The sequence below is a fragment of the Rhinoraja longicauda genome, chromosome 36 (assembly GCF_053455715.1).
Source record: "Rhinoraja longicauda isolate Sanriku21f chromosome 36, sRhiLon1.1, whole genome shotgun sequence".
Lineage (NCBI taxonomy): Eukaryota > Metazoa > Chordata > Chondrichthyes > Rajiformes > Arhynchobatidae > Rhinoraja > Rhinoraja longicauda.
The window spans coordinates 893,871-919,043 of NC_135988.1; the positions used below are offsets into that span (position 1 = coordinate 893,871).

Consider the following 25,173-nt stretch of genomic DNA (forward strand, 5'->3'; position numbering starts at 1 on the left):
TGCAATAGCAGCTTTCGTATACCAAATAACTAATTCTGACTTCCATTTATTATTATAGGGGGACTCCTCAATCCTTTGAAGCCAGGTTATCAAATAATCAAATATCTGAACATTACTCTACCTGCATCAAACTGTGTTCAGAAAATGTAAGTTGGGGCTTATCTTTGAGCTAAATTGGATTTTGTTTATTTTTCCAGATTTTAAAAAATGGGTTATTTGTAAGGGCAAAATTATTTTGAAAGAAGACACAAAATGCTGGAGTAACTCAGCGGGTCAGCCAGCATCTCGGGAGAGAAGGAATGGGTGACGTTTCAGGTCGAGGCCCTTCTTCAGACTGATGTCACGGGAGGGGCAGGTCAAAGATAGAATGTAGTAGGAGACAGCAAGACTAGTGGGAGAACTGGGAAGGGGGAATGGATAGAGAGGGAAAGCAGGGACTATCTGAAGTTAGAGAAGTCAATGTTGATACTGCTGGGGTGTAAACTACCCAAGCAAAATACAAGGTGCTGTTCCTTTAATTTGCGCTGGGGCTCACTCTGACAATGGAGGAGGCCCAGGACAGAAATTGGGAATGGGAGGGGGAGTTGAAGTGCTGAGCCACCGGTAGATCAGGAAGGTTAAGACGGACTGAGCGGAGGTGATCAGCGAAACGATCGCCGAGCCTGTGCTTGGTCTTGTCGATGTAGAGAAGTTGACACCTGGAATAGCGAATACAGTAGATGAGGTTGGAGAAGGTGCAGGTGAACCTCTGCGTCACCCGGAAAGACTGGATCCTTGGATGGAGTCGAAGGGGGAGGTAAAGGGACAGGTGTTGCATCTCCTGCGGTTGCAGAGGAAAGTACCTGGGGAGGGGGTGGTTTGGGTGCGAAGGGACGAGTGGACCAGGGAGTTTCATAGGGAACAGCCTCTGCAGAAAGGGGTGGAGGTGGGAAGATGTGGCTGGTAGTGGGATCCTGTTGGAGGTGGCGAAAATGTTGGAGGATAGTATCTTGTATGCGTCGGCTGATGGGGTGGAAGGTGAGGACAAGGGGGAGGGGGAGCAAGAGCGGAGCTGCGGGATATTGAGGAGACCCTAGTGAGAGCCTCATCTATAATGGAAGAGTGGAAGCCGCATTTCCTAAAGAATGAGGACATCTCCGATGCCCTTGTATGGAACACCTTATACTGGGCGCAGCTGCGGCGTAAACGGAGGAATTATGAGTAGGGGGATAGCCTTTACAGGAAACACTGGGAAGAAGTGTAGTCAAGATAGCTATGGGAGTCTGTAGGTTTGTAGTAGATGTCGGTAAATAAATAAATGTACTCCACAATTTGAGATTTGTAATAGAAAAAAATCACATGTGGTTAAAGTGCACATTGTGGAATACAGAGGCAAATAAATAAATGATGAGTCTTTATCCCAAACATTATGGAGGGCACCTGTACTAGCTGAAAAAAGATGTGCCGTGGGTTCTTATTAAATCTTTCCCCTCTTACCTCATAACAATGTCCTCTGGTTCTTGATTCCCTTACTTTGGGTAAAAGACTGTACATTCGACCTACTTATTCCGATCATAATCTTATACACCCCTATAAGATCACCCGTCATCCTCCTGCACTCCAAGGAATAAAGTCGTAGCATGTCCAACCTATCTCTACATTCAGCCCCTCATGTCCGGCCATCATCCTTATAAATCATCACTACGCTGTTCCTAGCTTAACAACATCATTCTGACAGCAGGGTGGCCACTAACTGAACACTATTACAAATATGACCTCACCAAAGTCTTGTACAAATGTTGCATACCATCCCAACCTCTATACTCAATACCCTGACCAATGAAGGCCAATATTAAACCACCTTGTCCATCCTATCTACCAGTGATACTACTTTCAAAGAACTATGTACCTGCACTCCGACAACGCTTTACAACACTCACCAGTGTCGTGCCAGTCACTGTGAAGGTCCCGCCCTGGTTCGACTTCCCAAAGTGCAATACCTCGAACTTATCTGAATTAAACTCCGTCAACCATTCCTCTGCCCGCTTGCCCAACTGATCAAGATCCTCCTGCAATTCTTGATTACCACCCACATTCATATCATCTGCAAGCTTACTAATCATGCCTTCTACATTTTCAAACAAATCATTGTTATAAACCACAAAGTGCAATGGCCCCAGCACCAATCCAGAGGTACACAGGCTTCCAGTCCAAAAAACAACCTTGCACCATCCTACGCTCTGCTTCCTTCCATTAAGCCAATTCTCTATCTAGTTTGCTAGTTCCCCCTAGATTCCACGCAGTCTAACCTTTCAGAACAGTCTACCATGCTGAACCTTGCCAAATCTTTGTTGAACATCTACGGCTTTGTCTCTTCGACCTATTTGGTTACTAGTTTAAAAACTCAAATCAGATTTGTAAGACATGATATCCCACGAACAAAACCATGCTGACTTTCCGTATCGGCCCCATGCCATCCAAATGAAATCTTATCCCTCAGTGAAAATAAAAACAAATATAGGTGAGGTTTTTATGTCCAGATGTTCTTCTGCATTTTTATATTTTTGTTTGTGATAATGTCAGTGCACCATGATGTAGAGGTCAAGTTGGATATAAAATTGGGGCTGCAGACAACCTGATGTGAATTGAATTCAAATACTTGTGGGTCTGACCTGATCCTTGGTGTTGTAGCCTTAGGCATACTGTTCACATGCCCAGTAACAGCACTTGGTGTAATTCTGAGATTCTGTTGCGACAAAGTGCACCTCACAATTTAGAATCGTTTTGCTTTTTTCACTTTACTTGGACATAAATTACATTAAAATCTGTTTAGTGAAACTTCTCTAGATAATCTAAGGTGCTGCAAGTGTAGACACAAAATATTGGAGTAACTCAGCGGGACAGGCAGATCTCTGCCGAGTGACGTTTTGAGTTGAGACCCTTCTTCAGACGTCACCCATTACTTTTCTCCAGAGATGCTGCCTGTCCTGCTGAGTTACTCCAGCATTTTGTGTCTATCTTCGGTTTAAACCAGCATCTGCAGTTCCTTCCTACACGCCAGGCTGGTGGTGACTGACATAGCTATTGTTATGATATTTGTAGTCATTCTTAATCTAATTTTATTCTTTGGCAAATTTAGAAAATTACCACCAAGAATGCCTTTGGTCTACACCTGATTGATTACATGGCTGACCTCCTCAAAGAAAAGGAATCTGAACTTACTAGTTTCAAGGTTAGAAAAACATACAATACATAAATCTTATACAATTGATTCTTACAAAATCTTGTGAACTTCCTAAAGGACATCTGAAACTCCATAGTGTTTTTGTGATGGATATGATGTCTGTTAACTGTCTCTCGAGTTTTGATTGTACCTCATTAAATATCGTTGCTATGTGGGAATCTTTCAGAAGTTAAATATTCAAGGCCGACATGTTCCCATAAAGATGAAGGATAGGACAATTCCAGGAATTCCTGGATGTCAGCAAACGTTGAAAGTTGAATTACAAGGCAAAGGAAGCATGTGGCAGCTATAGAACAGTGACAGTGAAGGCTGGAATATAAAAACTGTAGGGGGGGGGGGGGGTGGTTGGGACTTAAGAAAACAATTACGAGGGCAAAGAGGGGACATAAAATATAGCGAGTGCAGAACTCCGAGCTTACAGTTTAGATATGGGCCCTTCAGCTCAACCTGTCCATACCCACTGTGATGTCTATCCTGTTTTTTTGCCGTGGACTTTAGAGATACAGCTTATAAACAGGCCCTTCAGCCCACCGAGTGCACGCTGACAATCCCGCACTTTAGCACTATCCTACACACGAGAGACAATTTACAGAAGCCAATTAACCTACAAACCTTTAGAGTGTGGGAGGAAACCAAAACACTCAGAGAAAACTCACGCGGTCACAGGAAGAACGCACAAACTCCATACAGTCAGCATCTGTAGTCAGGATGAACCCGGGTCTCTGGTGCTGCAAGGCAGCAATTCTGCCGGTGTGCTGCCCGTGTAGGACAGAAAGCCTCTACTACTTGAATGTAGGTATGATAATTCCAATCTTCCAGTCAACTGACGCCTTGCCTGTGGCCAGCAAAGATTTTAAAATCTCAGTCAGAACTTCAATAGCAGCCTGGGAAACCTCAGGCCCTCGGAAGTTATCCATCTTTAATTCCATAAACTAGTTCAAGAAGTTAAAATACTAAATTGGGGCAAGGCTAAATTTGAGCGTATCAGACAGGAACTAGCTCTACTTGATTGGAGTAGGTTGTTTGGAGGAAAAGGAATGTCAGAAAATGCACGCTGACAAGAATCCGGGACATGCACGATCCTGTTAGTGAAAGGCAAGGCAGGTGAGCATAAGGAAGCTTGCATGCCTGGAGAAATTGGTCAAGAGTAAGCAGGAGGCATGGGGCAGGTATAAGCAGCTGTGATCAAGTGTATCCTTGGAGGAGTTTCGGGAACTAAGGAGCAAGCTAAAAAAGGAAATTGGGAGGGCAAAAAGGGGACAGGAGATAGCTCCGGCAGATGGCATTAAGGATAATCCCAAGAGATTTTATAAGTACATAAAGGGAAAAAGGGTAACCAGACAAGAATGGGATTCCTCAGGAATCAAAGCGGTCAGGTCTGCATGGAGCCACAGGTCCTCAGTGTATTTCTCCAATTTATTTCTGTAGACAAAAACAGGAGGACGGAGTAAGTTGGGGTAGTCACTGGAAGTAGCTTCAGTGCAGTCAGTATTACGGTTAAAGAAGTGCTGAAGGTGCGATTATTTGAAGGTAGACAAATCCCCCGGGAATGATCAGATATATCCAAAGACATTGTGGGAAGCTAGAGAGGAAATTACAGGAGCCCTGGCTGAGATTTATGAGTCGTCATTAAGTACAAGCGAGGTGCCGGAAGACTGGAGGGTGGCAAATGTGCCTCTATTCTGAGGGATAGGATATACTTGCATTTGGGTGGAAAGGGCTGATTAGTCAGCCTGGTTTTGTACGTGGGAGGTTATGTCTCATGAATCAGAATTTTTTTAGGATGTGACCAAAAAGGTCTGAAGGCAGAGCTGTAGACATTGTCTACATTTGTACAAATGGTATATATTTTAGAAAGGCATTCGACAAGGATCTACATGGTAGGCTGCTATGGAATGATAGATCTCAATGGATTCAAGGAGAGATAGCTGAACGGATAGAAAATTGGCTTCATGGAAGGAAGAAGGTGATAGCAAAAAGGTTGCTTTTTGGACTGGAGGCCTGTGACGAGTGGTGTGCCTCAGGTTTAGGTACTGAGACCATTGGTGTTTGTCATCTATATCAATGATTTGGATGAGAGAGTACATGGCATGATTAACAAGTTTGCAGATGACACAAAAGTGGGTGGTATTGCAGATAGTGAAGGTGGTCGTCAAAAATTGCATCAGGTGGGCTGAGGACTGGTTGATGGAATTTAATACCGAGAAATGTGAGGTGTTGCATTCTATAGTTCTGGGCACCATATTATACGAAAGATGTTGTCAAGCTGGAAAGAGTGCAGAGAAAATTTACGACGATATTGCCAGGACTTGAGGGTCTGAGCTATAGGGAGAGGTTGAGTAGGCTAGGACTCTATTCATTGGAGGGCAGGAGGATGAGGGGTGATCTTAGAGGTGTACGATGAATAGATCGGGTAGCACGCAGGGTCTCTTGCCCAGAGCAGGGAAATAGAGAACCAGAGGACATAGATTTAAGGTGAGTGGGGGGAAAGCTTCAATAGGAACCTAGAGGGTAAATTACATACAAAGAGTGGCGGAATGAGCTACTGGAGGAGGTATAAGAAAATAACTGCAGATGCTGGTACAAATCGAAGGTATTGATTCACAAAGTGCTGGAGTAACTCAGCAGGTCAGGCAGCATCTCGGGAGAGAAGGAATGGGTGACGTTTCGGGTCGAGACCCTTCTTCAGACTGGAGGAGGTAGTTGAGAAAGGTATTATTGCAATGTTTAAGAAACATTTAGACAGGTACTGGTTTAAGACTGGTACTAAGACTGGCTAAGTAGCATGTGGGCCAAGCACAGCCAGGTGGGACTAGTGTAGATTAGATATGTTGGTCGGTGTGGGCAAGTTGGGCTGAAGTATGTATGTCTCCTGTGATGGAGACAGTGAGATCCAGAAACGGAAGGGAGATGTCGGAGATGGTCCAAGTGAATTTGAGTGCAGGATGGAAATTAGTCGTGAAGTTGATGAAGTCAGTGAGGTCTGCATGAGTGCAGGAGGCAGCACCGATGCAGTTGCCAATGTAGCGGAGGTGGAGTTTGGGGATAGGGCCAGTGTATGCCTGGAACCGTGATTGTTCGACGTACCCTACAAAGAGGCAGGCATAGCTGGGGCCCATGCGAGTGCCCATAGCTACGCCTTGGATTTGGAGGAAGTGGGAGGAGTCGAAGGAGAAGTTGTTGAGGATGAGGACCAGCTCTGCTAGGCGGAGGAGAATATTGGCAGATGGAAATTGGCTGGTTCTGTGGTCCAGGATGAAACCGAGGGCTTTAAGACCTTCCTGGTGGGGGGTTGGAGGTGTAGAGTGACTGGAAATCCATGGTAAAGATGAGGGAGGCCTGGAAAGCAGAAGTCGTTGAAGAGACGAAGAGCATTTGAGGTGTCTTGGCCATAAGTAGGGAGGGATTGGACCAGGGGGGATAGGATGGAGTCGAGGTCTGTGGGAATTATTTCAGTGGGATATGAACAAGCAGAAACAATGGGTCTGCCAGGACAGTTGGACAGTTCTGTTTGTGGATTTTGGGGAGAAGATAAAATCGGGGCATTTGGCGCTGGGACGATATGGTTGGAGGGCAGAGAGCCGGAAGTAATAAAATCAAAAATTGTGTGTGATATTAAGGTCTGGTGTTCATCGGTGGAGTCATGGTCCAAGGATAAGTAGGAGAACGTGTGTGAGAGTTGTCGCCTGGCCTTAGAGGTCAGCGCGCCAGACTACCACAGCGCCTCCCTTGTCAGCGGGTTTGATTATAAAGTCGCTTTTTAGGGTTCATCGAACAGTCACTGTTCCAGACGTACACTGGCCCTATCCCCGAACTCTACCACCGCTACATTGACGACTGCATCAGTGTACACCTGGAACAGGGATTGTTCTACACCTCTATCAGGCAGCCAGTGCTGGTGGCGCCACCCGGTGGTGAATCATTTTGATGATCCTATGAAAATCAAATGATCCTGTTTCTCTTCTACATCCTGCAGCTCCGCTCTTGCTCCCCCTCCCCCCACTCGCAACAAGGACAGGATCCCCCTCGTTCTCACCTTCCACCCCACCAGCCAGCGGATCCAACATATCATCCACCAACTTTTCCGTCACCTACAACGGGACCCCACCACTGGCCATATCTTCCCATCCCCTCCCCTCTCTGCGTTCCGCAGAGACCGTTCCCTCCGTAACTCCCTGGTCCACTCGTCCCTTCCTACCCAAACCACCCCAACCCCGGGCACTTCCCCTTGCAACCGCACGAGATGCAACACCTGTCCCTTTACCTCCCCCCTCAACTCCATCAAAGGACCCAAACAGTCTTTCCAGGTGAGACAGAGGTTCACCTGCACCTCCTCCAACCTCATCTATTGCATCCGCTGCTCCAGATGTCAACTTATTTATATCGGCGAAACCAACCGCAGGCTCGGCGATCGCTTCGCTGAACACCTGCGCTCGGTCCGCATTAACGCAACTGATCTCCCGGTGGCCCAGCACTTTAACTCCCCCTCCCATTCCCAGTCTGACCTCTCTGTCATGGGCCTCCTCCAGTGCCATAGTGAGGCCCGCCGGAAATTGGAGGAGCAGCACCTCATATTTCGCCTGGGCAGTTTGCAGCCCGGTGGTATGAATGTCGACTTCTCCAACTTCAGATAGCTCCTCTGTCCCTCCCTTCCCCTCCTCCTTCCCAGATCTCCCTCTATCTTCCTGTCTCCACCTATATCCTTCCTTTGTCCCACCCCCGACATCAGTCTGAAGAAGGGTCTCGACCCGAAACGTCACCCATTCCTTCTCTCCCGAGATGCTGCCTGACCTGCTGAGTTACTCCAGCATTTTGTGAATAAATTGATCCTGTTTCTATATTCTATTCACAAAGACTCGCCAGATGATCCTCCAAGAATACCTTCTCTGAGCAGTGCAGTTATGTCCTTCCTGATCAAAAAGGCAACTCTGCCTCATCTGCGACCCGTGACGTGCCTCATTCACGTCTGTAGATCTCTTTCACGTCAGAACAATGTTCTGATTTTTTCAAATTTGCAGATAACTATTTGAATATAAATGGACAATTTAAACATTTTGCTAATAGTTTTCTGCAGTTACTTGCAAGTAATGTGATGATTTATTAATATTATTTGTATTTGATTACAGATGGCAGCTGGCACATTGGATGCTAGTACTAAGATCTATGCGGTGCGCGTGGATGCTGTTCATACAGATGTATTCAAGATCCTAGGTGGTCTAGGGAAGAATCCTGAAGAGTTAGACGCAGGTAAATAATGACAATTTCAAGCCTTTTCCGTTGAAAAGAACATTGGATTTAAATCTTTAATAGTTAATGCATTGGTCATTTGCCAATTTTATGCAGCACATGCCAGATTTTGCCTCATAAATATAATTAATCACGATTGGTTCAAACTACGCCAAGATTCTTTATGGAGTTCAAACAAGATTTATTAACTCTTTAGTTACTTACACTTTTAGTTGGGCAATTCTTTAGTTAGTTTCACAACTTCCACAACTCTTACTTGGATATCTAACGAGGGTAGTACTTTTATAGTGAACTAGACCAAGTGGACCCGTGCATAAAATGCAACAATATTAGGCCCACCTTACTCACCGCCGTCCCTTTGGTGCTAATGGAAGTTTCATTGAAATCGGTGTTATATTTTTTAAGTTATTTACATTTTAAGGTTTAAATCTATCTCCTAGGTAGGGGGGGGGGAGGATAATTAGGTTGATTGAGTATAGAGTTAGGATATTGAGAAGTTGAGAAGTTAGGATATTATGTTACAGTTGCACAAGATGTTGGTGAGGCTGCATTTGGAGTATAGTGTTCAGTTTTAGTCACTCTGCTGCAGGAGAGATGCAGTTATCGGAAAGTTTACAGAAAAGATTTATGAGCATGTTGCCAGGACTTGGAGTGAGTTATAAGGAGAGGTTGGGGAAGCAGGGACTTTATTCCTGGGAGCACACAATACTGAGGGGTGATCTTATGAGGGACTATGAGGCATAAAATCACGAGGGGCATAGATAGGTTAAATGTGCACATTCTTTTTTCAAGAGCCGATGAATCAAAAACTAGAAGGGCATCATAGGTTTAAGGTGAGAGGGGAAAGATTTATTAGGATCTTGAGGGGCAACTTCTTCACGCAGGTTGGTACATATATGGAATAATCTGCTAGAGGAAGTGGTTGAGGCTTGTAGAATAACAATATTTAAAAGATATTTGGACGGGTAAATGAATGGGAAGGGTTTGGACGATATGGGTCAAACTCTGGAACTAGCGTAGATGGATCAGTTGGGCTGAAGGGCCTGTTTATGTGCTATTTGACTGACTTTTTCAAATTCCATCGAGCTTCAAGGGATATGGGGAAAAGGCAGGAACTGGTACTGATTTTGGATGATCAGCCATGATCATATTGAGTGGCGGTGCTGGCTTGTTTTACTTTTGTGCTGCTCTTATTTTACTTTTAAAAGCTGGATTTTTTCCTTTGCTTAAATAAAATATCACATGTTGAATGGCCTACTCCTGCACCTATTTTCTATGTTTCTAATCCCCTTATCCACCTGGTCTGAAATTCTAAGAGTTGGGTTTTAGATAATTTACCAGACTTTCCCTGGAGCACTGTATCCCAAAATGTTTTGAACGTCACAACACCCTTAAATATTTTTCAGTGTGTTTAGAGAGCGTGGAATGTTCTTAAGGCTGTAAAGCCAGCTCAGCTGAAAGGTTGCCTCAGCTATGCTTCCCAATGACACTAACCAAATGTCCAAGTATCAGAGTAACTCTACTTCACACAGTTCTGCTTCATGCTAACCAGGTGTCCGTTTCCAGTTCTTCTACTTAACTGTACAAAGTCATGAGAGGAATAGATCAGGTAGATGCACAGAGTCTCTTGCCCAGAGTAGAGGAATTGAGGACTAGAGGACATAAGTGCAAGGTGAAGGGGAAAAGATTGAATAGGAATCCGAGGGGTAACCTTTTCACCCAAAGGGTGGTGGGTGTATGGAACAAGGCACCAGAGGAGGGAGTTGAGGCTGGGACTATCCCATCGTTTAAGAAACAGTTAGACAGGTACATGGATAGGACAGGTTTGGAGGCATATGGACTAAGCACAGGCAGGTGGGACTAGTGTAGCTGGGACATGTTGGCCGGTGTGGGTAAGTTGGGCCGAAGGGCCTGTTTCCATACTGTATCACTCTATGACTTAACTCTTTCTTTCTCGACTCTTCAGTACTTTCCGTAGAGTACAAGATGCAATTCCAGGAGCAAGAAAGCTCGCACTAAATTGGGGTAATCTATTAATGACACTGCGATGTTTTGAACCTAGCATGAACCCCTATCTTCTTGCTGCTGCCTCGGGAACTCTGTTTGAGGCCCCAGCACTGTGCTGACGATACCACAGTAATGAAACAGTTGATGCGATGTCATCGCACCCAGTTCACCACTGCAATGGTTGCCTAGGGCAGCTGGTGTTGGGTGGGCTGTAACAGGTCATGTGACAACTCCTGTGTCCAACAAATTGAAGGTTGAGAGAAAAGCCTTATTTTATTTTTAAAAGCTGGATTTTTTCCTTTGCTTAAATAAAATATCACACATGTTGTAATATTACAAATTATAGTGTGGATAGGTCCTTATTTCCTCTTATTAATCCTGTCATAGCCCTCAAAGTAATTGTGCTTTGTCTGCATGTAGAGAGAAATCCTGGATCTAATGAAGCTGATAATGCAAAAGGCTCTCAGAAACAACATAAAAAAAAGCATTCGTACAAAACTATTGAACAGAATTTGAACAACATCACATACAGCATGAGTGACATGAAGTGTGAGGTGAGCTTATTCTTCCTGTTTACTGTGTCTGAGAGATTCGGGTGTCTTTGAGCATTGTACAAGCCTTGACAATGAGGGCTGACAGTTTCTTCAATCCTGAGATGAGTTATGCTGAACTATGTCCATGACTCCACACCTGTACATTTCCAGTTGAAATTATTAAATATAAATTAGGAATGGGAAATCTGATTTGCTTATACATTAATTTAGAATTGCCATTCTGTAAATCGGGAAAGCTTTTAAGGCTTATTGTGGAGTTTGATATGTGAATTTTTGCATGCTTGACCCATTCAATTATGTAGTTACAATCCATGGAAAATAAATTTATTAAAGTTTTGCCAAAAAATAAATGTGAAAGGCAAGTCGGATTTACAAAGATAACCAAAAATATTTACATGGAAATCATTGCAGATAAGATTTATTTCTTGTATACTTCTTGTATCTTTTTAGACTGACCCAATGTTCCAGAAAGCTGCCTCGTTTAATGAATGCAGCACAGTAGCGGGTTTCATGGTCAATCTCCAGACGTATGGACACTCTGCTCAGTTGCTGTTTGATTCAGATGTCAAGCTCATTGAAACTGGTTCTGCACCAGAATTGCCACCCATCAGTCATGTGGAAATAACTGACCTGCAAGGTAAGTTTAAACAAAATTATCGCTGATCGAATAGTTTATATGATTGCTGATTAGCTCCACAGTTATTTCTTTTCATATTAAGTGTCAGCTTCCTTTGGGGTGGGCAGCTTCTGGGGTGGGTCTGTCTCCAGTATGGTGTGGGAATGTCGCTGATGACCAATTGTTATATTAGTGTCAGCTGGCCCTAGAATCCATTGGTTTATTTCACCAGATGCTGAGTACACTCCTGGTGTGACTAGGCTTTCTAGCAGTGTGCATAAATGTATTTACCTGTGAGTTTTTTTCCCGAAAATAATAATTTTGTTGTGTTGTCTTTATGCTGGTCCTGTTCTAGCATATGTTCCATAAGTGGCCTAGATCACAGAGTGCTGGAGTAACTCAGGGGTCGGGCAGCATCTCTGGAGGATGTGGCAAGGTGACTTCGGACTCCATGTCATCCACTGATGCTACTTGACCTACTGAGTTACTCTTGTACTCTGTGCTCTGCACCAGATTCCAGCATCTGCAGTTCTGTTTCTATAAATATAATAGATATACCGAATGTTCACTCTCCATAGCTAATCCTTGACAGGAAATAATATTCATATAGATACGAGACTGCAAGTGCTGGAATCTGGAACAAAAGAAAACAAAGGGCTGGAGGAACTCTGGGTCTGACATAGAAACATAGAAAATAGGTGCAGGAGTAGGCCATTTGGCCCTTCGAGCCTGCACCGCCATTCAATATGATCATGGCTGATCATCCAACTCAGTATCCCGTACCTGCCTTCTCTCCATACTCCCTGATCCCTTTAGCCACAAGGGCCACATCTAACTCCCTCTTAAATATAGCCAATGAACTGGCCTCAACTACCTTCTGTAGCAGAGAATTCCACAGATTCACCACTCTCTGTGTGAAAAAAAACTTTCTCATCTCGGTCCTAAAAGACTTCCCCCTTATCCTTAAACTGTGACCCCTTGTTCTGGACTGCATCTGTGGAGGGAAAAGGACAGATGTTTTGGGTCAAGAGGCTTCTTCAGTCTGAATATTTTAAGTATATTAAGCGAAAGAGGGCAACCATTCAAAAACCGAAGTGATCATCTATGTGTGGAGCCGCAGAGGTTGGACAAGGTCCTCAATGAGTGTTTCTCCCCTACTTTTATCATGGAAATAAAAGGACTAAGGAACTTGGGACAGATAATTGAGATGTATTGAGGGCAGTCTGTATTATAGCCAAGGAAGTACTAAATGACCTAGCAATATGAAAGTAGATACATTTCCTGGGCTTGATCAGATATATCTGAGGATGCTATACAAACCCAGAGAAGAAATAGCCAAATTCTGGCTGAGGCATGAATTGTTGTTAGCTATGGCTGACGTGCAGGAGGGTGGCTACTGTTGTTCCTGTATTTCAGAAGGATTGCAAGGAGAAAGCTGGGAATTATAGACCAGTGAGCCTAACATCTGTGGTAGGTATGTTATTGGACAAGCTTCTGAGGAATAGAAGCCCAATTTGAGGAAGGACATCCTTGCCATTGAGGCAGTGCAGTGTAGGTTCACAAGGTTAATCCCCGGGATGGCGGGACTGTCATATGAGGAAAGATTGGAAAGACTGGGCTTGTATTCACTGCAATTTAGAAGGATGAGAGGGGATCTTATAGAAACGTATAAAAGGACTGGACAAGCTAGATGCAGGAAAAATGTTCCCAATGTTGGGGGAGTCCAGAACCAGGGGCCACAGCCTAAGACTAAAGGGGAGGCCATTTAAAACTGAGGTGAGAAAAAACATTTTCACCCAGAGATTTGTGAATTTGTGGAATTCTCTGCCACAGAAGGCAGTGGAGGCCAATTCACGATGAATTTAAAAGAGAGTTAGATAGAGCTCTAGGGGCTAGTGGAATCAAAGGATAAGGGGAGAAGGCAGGCATGGGTTACTGATTGTGGATGATCAGCCATGATCACATTGAATGGTGGTGCTGGTTTGAAGGGCCAAATGGCCTCCTCCTTTATTATTTTCCATGTAATCTATGATTAGGATATATATGCATTGGATAGATTTGGGCTGATTAGGGATATTCGGCATGACATTGCATATGTGAGAGCATATCTTACGAATTTGAATTTTTTGTAGTAACCAAAAACAGTTGATGGCAAGGCCACAGACATTGTCCATATGTACCTCAGCAAGGCGTTTGATAAGATTCTGCATGGTAGATTGCTCTGGAAGGTTAAATCACATGAGATCGAGAAAGAGCTAGCTGACTGGGAAGAGATTGACCTCAGAGAAGGAAGCAGAGGGTGGTGGCAGAAGGGTGTTTATCGGATTAGAGACCTGTGACCAGTGGTGTGTCTGGGGGTCGGTGCTGGGCTCATTGCTGTTTGTGGTTAATATCAACAAGGCACAATTAGTAAGTTTGCAGATGGCACTGAAGAAAGTAGTATCAAAGATAATGAGGATCATTATCAAAATTACAGCAGGCTCTTGATCAGCTAGGCAAGTGGGCTGAGCAATGGCGAGTGGAGTTTAATGCAGATAACTGAGGTGTTGCAGTTTGGGAAATCAAACCAGACAGGACCTTCACAGTGAATGGTAGGTTACTTGGGAGTGTTGTAGAGCAGACGGATCTATGAGTATAGGTACATATTTCTCTGAAATTGGTGTCACGGGTAGTTTGGGTGGTAAAGAAGGCTTTTGGTACATTGGTCTTCATCAGTCAGAGTATTGAGTATAGAAGTTGGAACAATAATTTTCAATTGTAGAAGAGATTGATGAGGCCATATTTGACGTACTGTGTTCAGTTTTGGTCATCTGCAACAGAAAGGATGTCATTAAGCTGGAAAGAGTGCAGAGAAGATTTATGAGCATGTTGCCAGGACTTGAGGGTTTGTTGTAGGGAGAGGTTGGGCAGGCTAAGACTTTATTTCTTGGAGTGCAGGAGGCTGAGGGGATGATTTTATAGAGGTGCATAAAATCATACGGATGAGGACATGGGTTTAAGGTGAGAGGGGCAACCTTTTTACCCAGACGGTGGTGGGTACATGGAACGAGCTGACAGGAGTAGTTGAGGCAGGTACTATAACAGTATTTAAAAGACACTTGAACATGGATAGGGGAGGTTTTATAGGGAAATGTGCGAAACATGGACAAATGAGACTAGCCTAGATGATGCATTTTCGTCGGCATGGCCAAGTTGGACTGAAGGGCCTACTTCCATCCTGTTTGACTTCCATGCTTAATCCCATTCCGACCTTTCTGTTGTGGGCTTCCTCCATCGCCAGAGTGAAACCACACATAAACTGAGGAACAGAACTTGTTTTCAGATTTTCTCTCCCTTGCTACAATTAGTCTGAAGAAGGCTCATGGACCGAAATGCCGCCTGTTCATTTTCTCCAGAAATATTGCCTGACTCGCTGATTTACTCCAGCACATTGTTTTACATTGAGTTTTATTGGTGTGTTACCTGTAATCTGTCCTATATTTAACTGGTTTCCATTTTCTGACAGCCCTTCACTCTCTGGAAAACAAGAAAATTTGTCCTTCATTTGAAGATTTTCAGTTCACAAATTGGGACAGTGAAGCACACAATCAGGTAATGTAGTATTTTCACAAATCTCATCCGTGCTGTATTCAATCTTGTTATACTGCTTCAGTTTCTGCTTGTAAGCAGGGAGTAGAAGATGATCAGATTTACCAAAGGACAGGCTGGGAATGGAGCAGTGTGTGTTTTTGATAGTTGTGTGGCAGTGGTCGAGGGTGTTTGGGTCTCTTTTTGGGCAGGAGAGGTGCTGATTGAATCCAGAGCTGATATGTACAGAGGATTCTTGGGGTCCAAGTCCATAGCTCCCTGATAATTAAAGATGATATTCAATCTAAGACAGTATTTTTTCTAAAGAAAAGACAGTAAAGTAATAAGTCTGGGAATTAATCTTGCACAATTTAGCAAAGGTGATCAGGAAATTGATAGTGAAAATGGGAAAATGGGAAGCATGAAACAGACTGATAGCATGATGGGTAGATAAAAAGAAAATGATGAGCGGGGTGATTATGGGTTATTAATATGCAGTGATGGGAAATTATTTAACAGAAATTAAAGGAATTGTGGAATCATTAAATATTTTGTGTGTATTTATGGAAAGCACAAGAGAACCTAGAAATAATGGAGATTCAAATGAATAAATTGGTTAAGAAAAACCAGTAGAAAAGTTAATGGGCTAGAAAATTTGTATTCCACTTTTATCCTCAATTTAATTGGTTTGTATACCATCTGTTAATATTTTTATTTGTCAAAATGTGCACACATTGATTATTTTACATTGTTGAATGTCTGCGATCTAGGCTGTTACTTCCATATTGGAGAAATTCAAGAAGAGTAACCACTTATTTGACGTGAATGCAGAGCCAGAATTTGCAGATGATCAGCAAAATTTGCAGAGTGTCTGTGACACTCTGATGGATGACTTTGACGGGGATGTTTGTGAAGATGGTGAAGATTTTATAGGGCAAGGTTTCCATGAACAGAAAGAAGCATGTACGGTGAATCGTGATCAAGGGAAGTAAGTGTTTCGCCAGCTCCAGAAACATTTATGTGTCATAAAAATTGTCATTGTTCCACACAACTATAAGTGGAAAGCTTTTTCATGTATGTTGTTACAATTGGGATTAAAAACAAAAAGGGTGTGAAATGGTCCATCAGTATGTTAAGGACACAGGAAGCGCAGTATCAAGAAGGATTGAAAATCTGTTGATCTGAATATATTTCAATTAGAAAACACTTTATTTACATACTTTTTGTTTCATAGTAAAGAAGGTTTTCCGCTCACAGATGTGGATTTCAACAGCCTATGTGTCCAGCTTTCAAACCAGCCTGGGGAATATTCCTATTTTAGTCCCAGAATAATGAGAATGTGGGCAGGGCCTAATCACTGGCACTTTAAAGCCCGACATAAAGGTGAGAATGACAACTGGTTCACATGAGTCAAGTCCAGTACCGGAGGTGCTGCCAAATCAACATGTTAAATGTACTCTGATTAAACAATCCAAGAAATCAATTCTATTTGAAGGCAGAGTACCTTATTCACAATGTTTACATTAGTATTTATTTTTAAAAATGCATGATTTTAAAACATAGAAACATAGAAAATAGGTGCAGGAGGAGACCATTCGGCCCTTCGAGCCAGCACCGCCATTCATTGTGATCATGGCTGATCGTCCCCAAAGTTTCTTGATAGTTTAATTTCTGGCAATTTTGCACATTGGGTTGAAGAGCAATGGGAAATTGTAATTGGTTCTAATATTGCATGAAAAAGATCTTTTCAGTGGAAGTTATTGATTCTGAACACCTTCAATGTTTTTTATTTTTCTCTTCAGGAGACACAATCCCAGATAAAAACAGGAAAAGGCTGCCAAAGAAAGTATTTGAACTTGACTTTGAAGACAACATTAATTTTGAGACTCATTTCAGAGAGACCAGGGTTAGTATATAATATTGGCTATTTGTGCCTCATGGGAGCAGTTAAACTACGTGACGTGTGGGTGAGAAGCAAATAGAGTGAGCGAGGAGAGATTAGAGATTCAGTTAAGTACATCCAATAGCACTAACGGGCAGAGCCAGGTTAATGAACACGGCAGAACTGACGGTCTGAAGTGTATTTTAATGCAAGGAGCAGAATGGGCAAAGCAGATGAACCTAGATCATAACACGGATGTACAATGTTATAGCTATTATAGAAACTTAGTTGTGAAAAGGGCAATATTGGCAGCTCAATATTCAATGGAACAGATGTTAGCTAATATGTTTCCATATCACCCATCAACTATTCAAACACCACTGAGTAGAGACTAAACTTACTCAATGTTCCATGGTTTAATATTGATGACATGATAGTGCGGGATGTAAAGGAGTGGGGGGGGGGGGGGTTGCATAAAACAAAGCTCTGGAGGAACTCAGAGGGTCAGGCAGTCAGCGCATCAATGAAGGACAGCTTAATAGTAGAGGGAAAGAAGCTCCAAGTCTGTTCTTGTGGTTGGCATAAAGTAACAACCTTAAAGGGCCTCAGAATACATCAGGGAAAGAAGAAGTGCTTGTTAGAGGGAGTTCAGGGAAATCGCATTGAGCAGTACTTCTTGTCAAGTCAGTCGAGTGAAGTCCAGCGACGGGTAGAAAACCATAGCTCGCAGGATATTATCCCTGTTACTGATGAGGAGGGAACAAGTGCTGTGGAGGGGGAGATGTAGGTGGTGGTGAGGTTAATCTGCCAGTCAAGGAGAAGAGCGGTGGGCTAAAACCTAGAGTTGAATGGTCTAGGGCAAGTGAAAGGAAGGAATGGGAAACTGTTTATATAGATTTGATAAAGGTGTTAGAGAGTCTGAAAGGGAGAGTGGAAAACAAGTTAGATAAGATGGGAGAGATTATTTATCAATATGGTGTGGACAGGTTTGGTGTTATTGAGAAAAAGATGCAGGCTCTACAGATGGTTAGATCTAGACGAGGGAGAGAAATCAAGAGATTAGTGAAGGAGAGGAGGCAGTTGAGAGGCTACAGTTGAGAGAGAGGGAATTAATGTTTTGCAAGAATGTTAAGAAATGGGTTAGCAATATTAAGAAGGGCAGAACACATGAGGAAGAGAAAGAAGAAGGAGCGAGTCAGGTCAGCATTTTGTAGGGATCCGTTTAAATTTGTTAAAAGAATGTTTAGGCTGAAAAATAGTGAAAAGCTCAAAGTTTCAAAGGAAGAGTTGGAGGAATATTTAAAAAAAGGACATACTCAGATCCAGAAAAGAAATGGGGAAGGGGTTTCCCTCCAGATATACCACCTTTGATGTTTTGCCAGTAAAGTGCAAGCAGTAATAAGGCGTGCAAAGGTTTCTTCAGTCCCAGGGCCAAATGGAGTCTATTACCGGGTATATAAAAGTGCACGTGATGTGCTTAGATTCTTTGGAGGCTCTTGCGAATAGATTTTGGAGAAGCAGGTCATACAAGGAGTTTGGCGTAGAGCAGGGGGAATTTTCATTTTCATGGCGTAGAGCAGGGAGAAAGAGTCTTCAGAGTTAAGTCAGTTTAGGCCTATATGTCTTCTCAATGTAGAAGGCAAGATTTTCTTTAGCATAGCTTGCCAGCATCTGTGCCACTATTTATAAAGGAACAGGTTAATAGATACCACAATGCAGAAAGCAGGAATCCCAGGTTTTGCAGGATGCGAAAAACACATTAGCGTAATATGGCACCAGATGCAGACAGCCAAGCTCGAAAGACTGAGATTTGCATGTCGTGTTTTTGGACCTGGCAAATGCGCTTGGATATGTGCCACCTAGTCTTATTTGGGGTGCTTTTGATTTCTTTAGAGTTCCAGGATCGATAGTAAATTTAGTGAAAGCATATTTCCAAGATGTCCGAATGTGTTTTAGTACAGCAGACTTTATGACAGCATGGCAGAGACTAGATATGTGAGAAGGATGGGTATTAGGGCAGGGTGTACTGTTTCCCCGTTAGCTTTTACAATGGCGATGGAGCTTGTGATTAGAGCATCATGATGGGTTGTCGGCAGGGAGAGACTGCAGGATGGGCTGTGCTTCCCTTCAATCAGGGCCTATATGGATGATATGACCTCGGTGACCACAACAGCAGCTTGTACAAGAAAGTGATGAGAAAAGTTAAATGATAAACTTAAATGGGCTAGATTAAATATTAAGCCTAGTAAATCATGGAGTATTTCTTTGGTAAGAGGAAAGGTAGTAGAGAAAAGGTTTTATGTAGATGAAGAAACCTTGTCTACAATGGAGAAACCAGTTAAAAGTTTGGGCAGGTGGTATAACAGGAAGTTGGATGACACTGAACAGGTTAGGCAATTTAGAAAATATGTTAATGATGGGTTAGAAAGGATAGAGAAGTCAGGGCTTCCAGGCAAGTTGAGGTTGTGGTGTTTACAGTTTGGGTTATTCCCTAGGTTGATGTGGCCACTGACAGTATATGAGGTGCCAATTTCTAAGGTGGAAAGATTGGTTAGTTCATATATTAGGAAATGGTTAGGAGTTCCACAGTGTTTTAGTAATGTGGCTTTATAAGGGAAAGGTATTCACCATTTACCATTGTCTAGCCTTTCAGGAGTTTAAGTGTACTCGGGTGAGGTTAGAATTACAATTATCAGGGAGCAAGGATACCTTGGTTAGTAATTTGGTGCCAAGTGGAACTAGAGGGAGGAAGTGGAACTCAAAGCAGGCAGTAGAAAAAGCACAAGCAGCTCTCAGCCATACAGACACTTTGGTAGGGTGCAGCATGGGAAAGGAGGTTTAGGGCTCAGCATAAGGAAACCAGTGTGGAGTAAGGCAGGTCCAACAGAGAGGAGGAAATTGGTTGTAGAGCAGGTGCGTCGTCAGGAGGAAGCAGTGAGATGTGTAAGGGCAGTAGCTCAGGTTAAGCAGGGACAGTGAATGAACTGGGAAAGTGTAGAAAAGAGGAGGTCCAGCTGGAGGGGCCTGTGGTGTATGGAGGTGGCTCGTGTAAGTTTCCTTAAGGGCTATTTATGATGTGCTGCCATTGTCGCAGATCCTCAAACAATGGGTAAGTGGGGACGCGGCATGTCCCTTGTATTCACAGGTGGCAATGTTGAGACATATTTTGTCAGGATGTAGGACTAGTCTTTCTCAGGGTCTGTATACTTGGCAGCATAACCAGATCTTGAAGTGCATAGCTGCAGCAATTGAGAGAAGGAGAGCACAAGTGAATTCAGTCGGCATCAGGACTGAGAGGGTACCGAATCATTTTGTCCGTGAGGGAGAGAATAGTAGAGGAGGGAAGTTTGCAGACAGGCATGAGTCAGGCCAGTCACAGGGAGCCAATGATTGGGAGATTAAGGTAGATTTGAGAGGAGAGCTTGTTCTGCAGGAAATAATTAGTACTAGTTTGAGGCCTGATAGTGTCATGGTCACTTAGTCAGCGGATGGTTTTTGAGAGAACTGGGGAGAACTTAGTGGATGAGGCTTATGAAACGAAAAAGATATGGAGAGTTGGCAGCAGAAGTTGAGCAGCGAGGATGGAGAGCAAGAGTATGTCCGGTAGAGATGGGTTGTAGAAGTTTCATAGCGAGATCGACTACATCGCTATTTGGACAGCTAGAAATTTGTGGACAGAGTTTGCATCAGGCCATAAATCAGTTGTCAGAGGCAGCAGAGCAAGGCAGTAGGTGGATTTGGTGGAGAAGAAATAATATTAATTGGGGGCAGAAAGGAAACGTATGACATGCAGTATGTGCATTTCTTTGTAATTGTAGTCTGTGTAAGTGTATGCAAGGATGATATTTATGTGTTGCAAGCTAAATGATGGGCTAGGATAAGTTGGAAATACGGTGCAGGTGTTTAGCATTTGTTAGTTGGCTGCAGCTTCCTTTATTTAGTGGATACTTGTGGTGAGAGCAGGTATTGAGGAGGGTTGTTATGGGATGCCAGAACCAACTGTTGAGCCTTCCCGATATGTCGTGGGCCGAACTCAATGAAACACCAGTGAAGGGAGGTGCCCATTTGATAAGCCCAGTAATATACTTGCATCCACAGGATTTCTTTTATTAAAGACCAAGTTAATATGTAGGTAGTTGTTTTTTGCACAGAGTTATTTATTGTAAGTTGGTATATTTAGTTAGATAGTTAAATAATACTTTGGCTTTGGGGTTGGCTTTCTTAGTTGAGCGCTTATCCTAGAGTTATAGCACAAGTACTTTGTGTTTTACTTGTAATTTATCATGGGAAATAGACAGACAGTGTTTCAGCTTGTGACTCTTCTTCAGACTGGGAAGTTGCATTAAAGGTGCATTTAGAGAAGAGATCATGGAGGCTTCATCCAGTGAGGCAATTTGCATGGAACTCAGGAATGTAAAAGGCGCCATCATTATGAGTGGATTACACTACTAGGAGCTCCCAATCCTCAGCTGGAACTGAGGGAACTGAATACAGGCACCTCATTGAAGCAATGCAAAACAACCTTATTGTTGTAGTGATTGATAATATGTTAATTGAGACTCTCTTAGTGCCAGAAGCTTAAATGAGGAAGAATGTATTAGTTGCATCCAGGAAGGTTTATTGAGAGGGATGAGGCCATACCAGATCTTTATTGGGGAATAAACCTGGCCAGGTGATTGAAGTTTCAGTGGAGAAGTATTTTGGGAATAGTAATGATAATTCCATAAGTTATAAGATGGGTACGGATATAGATAAAAGTGCAAAATTGGGAGAAGGCTAATCACAACAGTATTGGGCAGGAACCTTGGGAGGTAGGTTGGGAGAGGCCATTTGAGTGAAAAGAGAGGTTCTAAATTTTAAAGGCCAGGTAGTTAGAGTTCAGGACCAACATGTTTCTGTGAGGATGAAAGATATGGATGGCAAGCCTTGGGAATCTCGGATGACCAGATATTGTAAATATTGTAAGATACAGTGTTTGTAAGGAGTCTGAAGAAGGTTCCCGATCCCAGACCTCCTAACCCGAATTTGGCGGAAAGATTCAGCTTTCTTATTTCATTTGCGCCATTCTGATTTTGCCTCACATTTTTCCACAAAACACATGCCTCGCCGCGTAGCGTGAGGCCTGTTGATGTTGAGAGGGGATGAGGTGGGTGAATGGGGGGGTTGGGGGAGGGGGAGGGCAGTGGGGGACAAGGGGAAGGGGAGTGGGGGTGGGCTGGTGGAGGAAGGGAGGGGGGGTGGAGGGTCAGGGGGAGGGGAGTGAGGGTGGGGGGAAGGGAGGGGGAATGGAGGTGGGGAGGGGGGGGATTGTGGGGGGGCGGGGACATGGACCGATGTGATTTGCTGTTGAAGGCCACTGGAGCAAGTATGTCTTCAATGAAATTAAGGACGTGCAGTTTTAAATGAAACTCTTTCTTCATAACTTAGTCATACATTTTATGACCTTTATTCCATACCAAGTGAATTGGGATGTGTAAGGAAAAAGCAAAATAGAAAATACAAAAAATGTTTTCTTTGCTTTGTAAAAAGTATTTCTGTTCAATAACCTCTCTATAATAGTAGAATATACTCATGATAGGCCTGACATTGTACATGTAGTCCAAGAACTACAGACTTTTGGAAATAATAGTAGTTTTTCACACATGAATAGCGCAACGTATATGCGCATCTGGTGTGCATACTTTTGTTTTGCTGAAAAGTTGCATTACGCACCATGTTATGAATTTTGATGTAAAATTCTGAATTTTGGACATCAAAATTATGAATTTGTAAAATCAAATGTTGGGAGGTCTGTGACCCGAAACGTCACATATCCATTTTCTCTAGAGATATTGCCCGACCCGCTGAGTGACTCCAGCATTTTGTGTCTATAAAGGGAAGTGCATGGAAGGTTTTGGGCAGCTGAAATCAGCGAGGGCCTTTGAATGTAAAGGAAGCAGCAACAAAACCCCACAAAATTAAGAGGACTCAAGAAATCCTTAGCAAATAGGCTTAATATCCTAAAATAATTTGTCTGTTAAAGCAAGAGGGTAGCTGGGTAAAAGATAGATCCACTCATGGATAAAGGAGGCAATTTATGCCAGGAAGTGGGCAAGGAGGTGTGGGGACAGGTGTAGTGTCTCCTGCAATTGCAGGGAATAGTGCCTGGGGAGGGGTAGGCTGGATGGGAAGGGTCAAGCAAAGAAAGGAGCTGCAGAGAATGGTCTCAATAGAAAGATGTGGGGTTGTATAGATGTAACCGGTGGTGGGATCACGTGGAGTGTTGCAGAAATATCAGAGAATGATATATTGGATGCAGAGGCTAGAGGGATGAAGGGTGAGGACTAGAGAACTCTTGTTCCCTTTGGGGGGAGAGGGGTGAAGGCTGAACTGTGGAACACAGGAGACGGGAGTGAAGGATCATCCACAACAGCAGGGGTAAAACCACATTTACTGAAGAAAGAGGACGTAAGGATGTTAGGGTACAAAGCCTCGTTTTGGAGGCAGATGCAGAGGAGGATAATTTAAGAGTAAGGAGAGGTGTCTGCAAAAGGCCATGTGGGAGGTCAATGTAGCTTTGGGAGTTGATGGGTTTGTAGTGGATCTCAGTAGATAGTCTGTCTCTAGCACAGGGTTGGGTTATTTTTAATAAAATCGCCCGGGTGCGGGCGAGGGGAGAGAGGCGAGGGGAGAGGGAGCCACTGACCCCGGGTGGGCGGCTCCGCTGCCGGCGGCCATCTTGTTAGGGCGAGTGAGGAGAGAAGCGCAATTGAAGTCGTACGTGGCCAATTGTGACATCATACGCTGAGCACTTTCAAGAAATCGGTTAGAAAGGAAATTTTTTAACTTTAAAATCTCTCTAGCTTTATAAATGTAGCTTCAATTTGAATGAGAGTTGTTTCAAATGGTGCACAGGATAATGGTGAGTAAGGTGGGCCAAACATTGTGGCGCTATGGTGTACCATTTTGGCTGTGCGAAACCACAAAGTTATGGTGCACACATACGCACAAACAAACCGAGAGTTTTAGTAATATAATATATATAAAGAGCGGGCGTGCGCTGGACCCAAAGCCTCTCCTGTATTGGTGTACCACCCTCAATTGCCCCCCCCACTCAATCCCCCTTGTCCCCCCCGCCTCCCCCCACTGACCCACTCCATCCCCTACCCCACCCCCACTTGCCCCTCCCCTGCCCCACCCCCATTCTCCCCTCCCCACCCCTATTCCCCCACCTCCCTCCCCTCCGGACCGGACTCACCATCAGCGGAGCCGACCGGACTCACCATCAGCGGAGCCGGCCGTCCTTGGAGGCTGCGGGAGCGGCTGTGACTCGCCTTAGTCTCGGGCCGCGTGGATGCCGACATCGGGAGCCCCGGCAGCGGCAGCGTGTTCGCCCGCCCCGGATTGCGGGGCGTGGGTCGGCCCGCCGCAGACATTTCACCGTCCGGCGCGGCATGAAATAGGCCGCGGGGTTTTTTTCTGCTCGGCGGGGGCTTCAATATCGGGAGCCACGACCGCCCCGACGTGCAGCAACAGCGGCAGCGACAGCGTGTTCGCCCGCCCCGGATCGGGAGGCTTGGGTCGGCCCGCCGCGGACCTTTCACCGTCCGGCGCGGCCTGGAACGTGACAACGACACCAGCCTGACCGCGGGAGAGGACAGCAGGGGAAGGGAAAAGACATTCTGGCCTTCCATCACAGTGAGGAGGGGACTGGAGGAGACTCACTGTGATGGATGTTTCTTTTTTTTTTGTGTGTTGGTTGGGGTTGTGTAATTTGCTTATTTTATTGCTTTTATTGTTGGACTAAATGTCGTCCAAAAAACTTGTTTTTTGGATGACAAATAAAGATATCTTGAATCTTGAAGAAAGGGTATGGAGAAAAAATGCCAGCAAATTTCAGAGTTCTTGAAGTGAATGGAATGTTGACAATTTCCATACACCCCAAACTATGCAGTATAAGTTAGATATCGTGGTGATGCATTATCTACATAACTGTTTACTTGCCTTTCCTGGATTGAATCTCAAAATTACAGGTTGATTTTGGTAAATTTTATCATCTCTTGGGCCAGTTCCCCATGTATGATACAATTGTATGATG

General features: G+C 43.9%; 1 protein-coding gene across 2 annotated transcripts in view; it reads left to right on the forward strand.

The window, feature by feature from the left end:
• ncaph (non-SMC condensin I complex, subunit H) overlaps window positions 1-25,173 on the forward strand; it is a 41,902-nt gene that overhangs the window by 7,855 nt on the left and 8,874 nt on the right. For both annotated transcript variants that reach the window (XM_078428763.1, XM_078428762.1), the window contains exons 3-11: window positions 59-146; window positions 3,119-3,211; window positions 8,350-8,470; window positions 10,898-11,031; window positions 11,482-11,668; window positions 15,153-15,238; window positions 15,985-16,202; window positions 16,449-16,597; window positions 17,017-17,120. In XM_078428763.1, coding sequence (XP_078284889.1) covers window positions 59-146; window positions 3,119-3,211; window positions 8,350-8,470; window positions 10,898-11,031; window positions 11,482-11,668; window positions 15,153-15,238; window positions 15,985-16,202; window positions 16,449-16,597; window positions 17,017-17,120 — 1,180 coding nt within the window. The remainder of the gene's footprint in view (window positions 1-58; window positions 147-3,118; window positions 3,212-8,349; window positions 8,471-10,897; window positions 11,032-11,481; window positions 11,669-15,152; window positions 15,239-15,984; window positions 16,203-16,448; window positions 16,598-17,016; window positions 17,121-25,173) is intronic.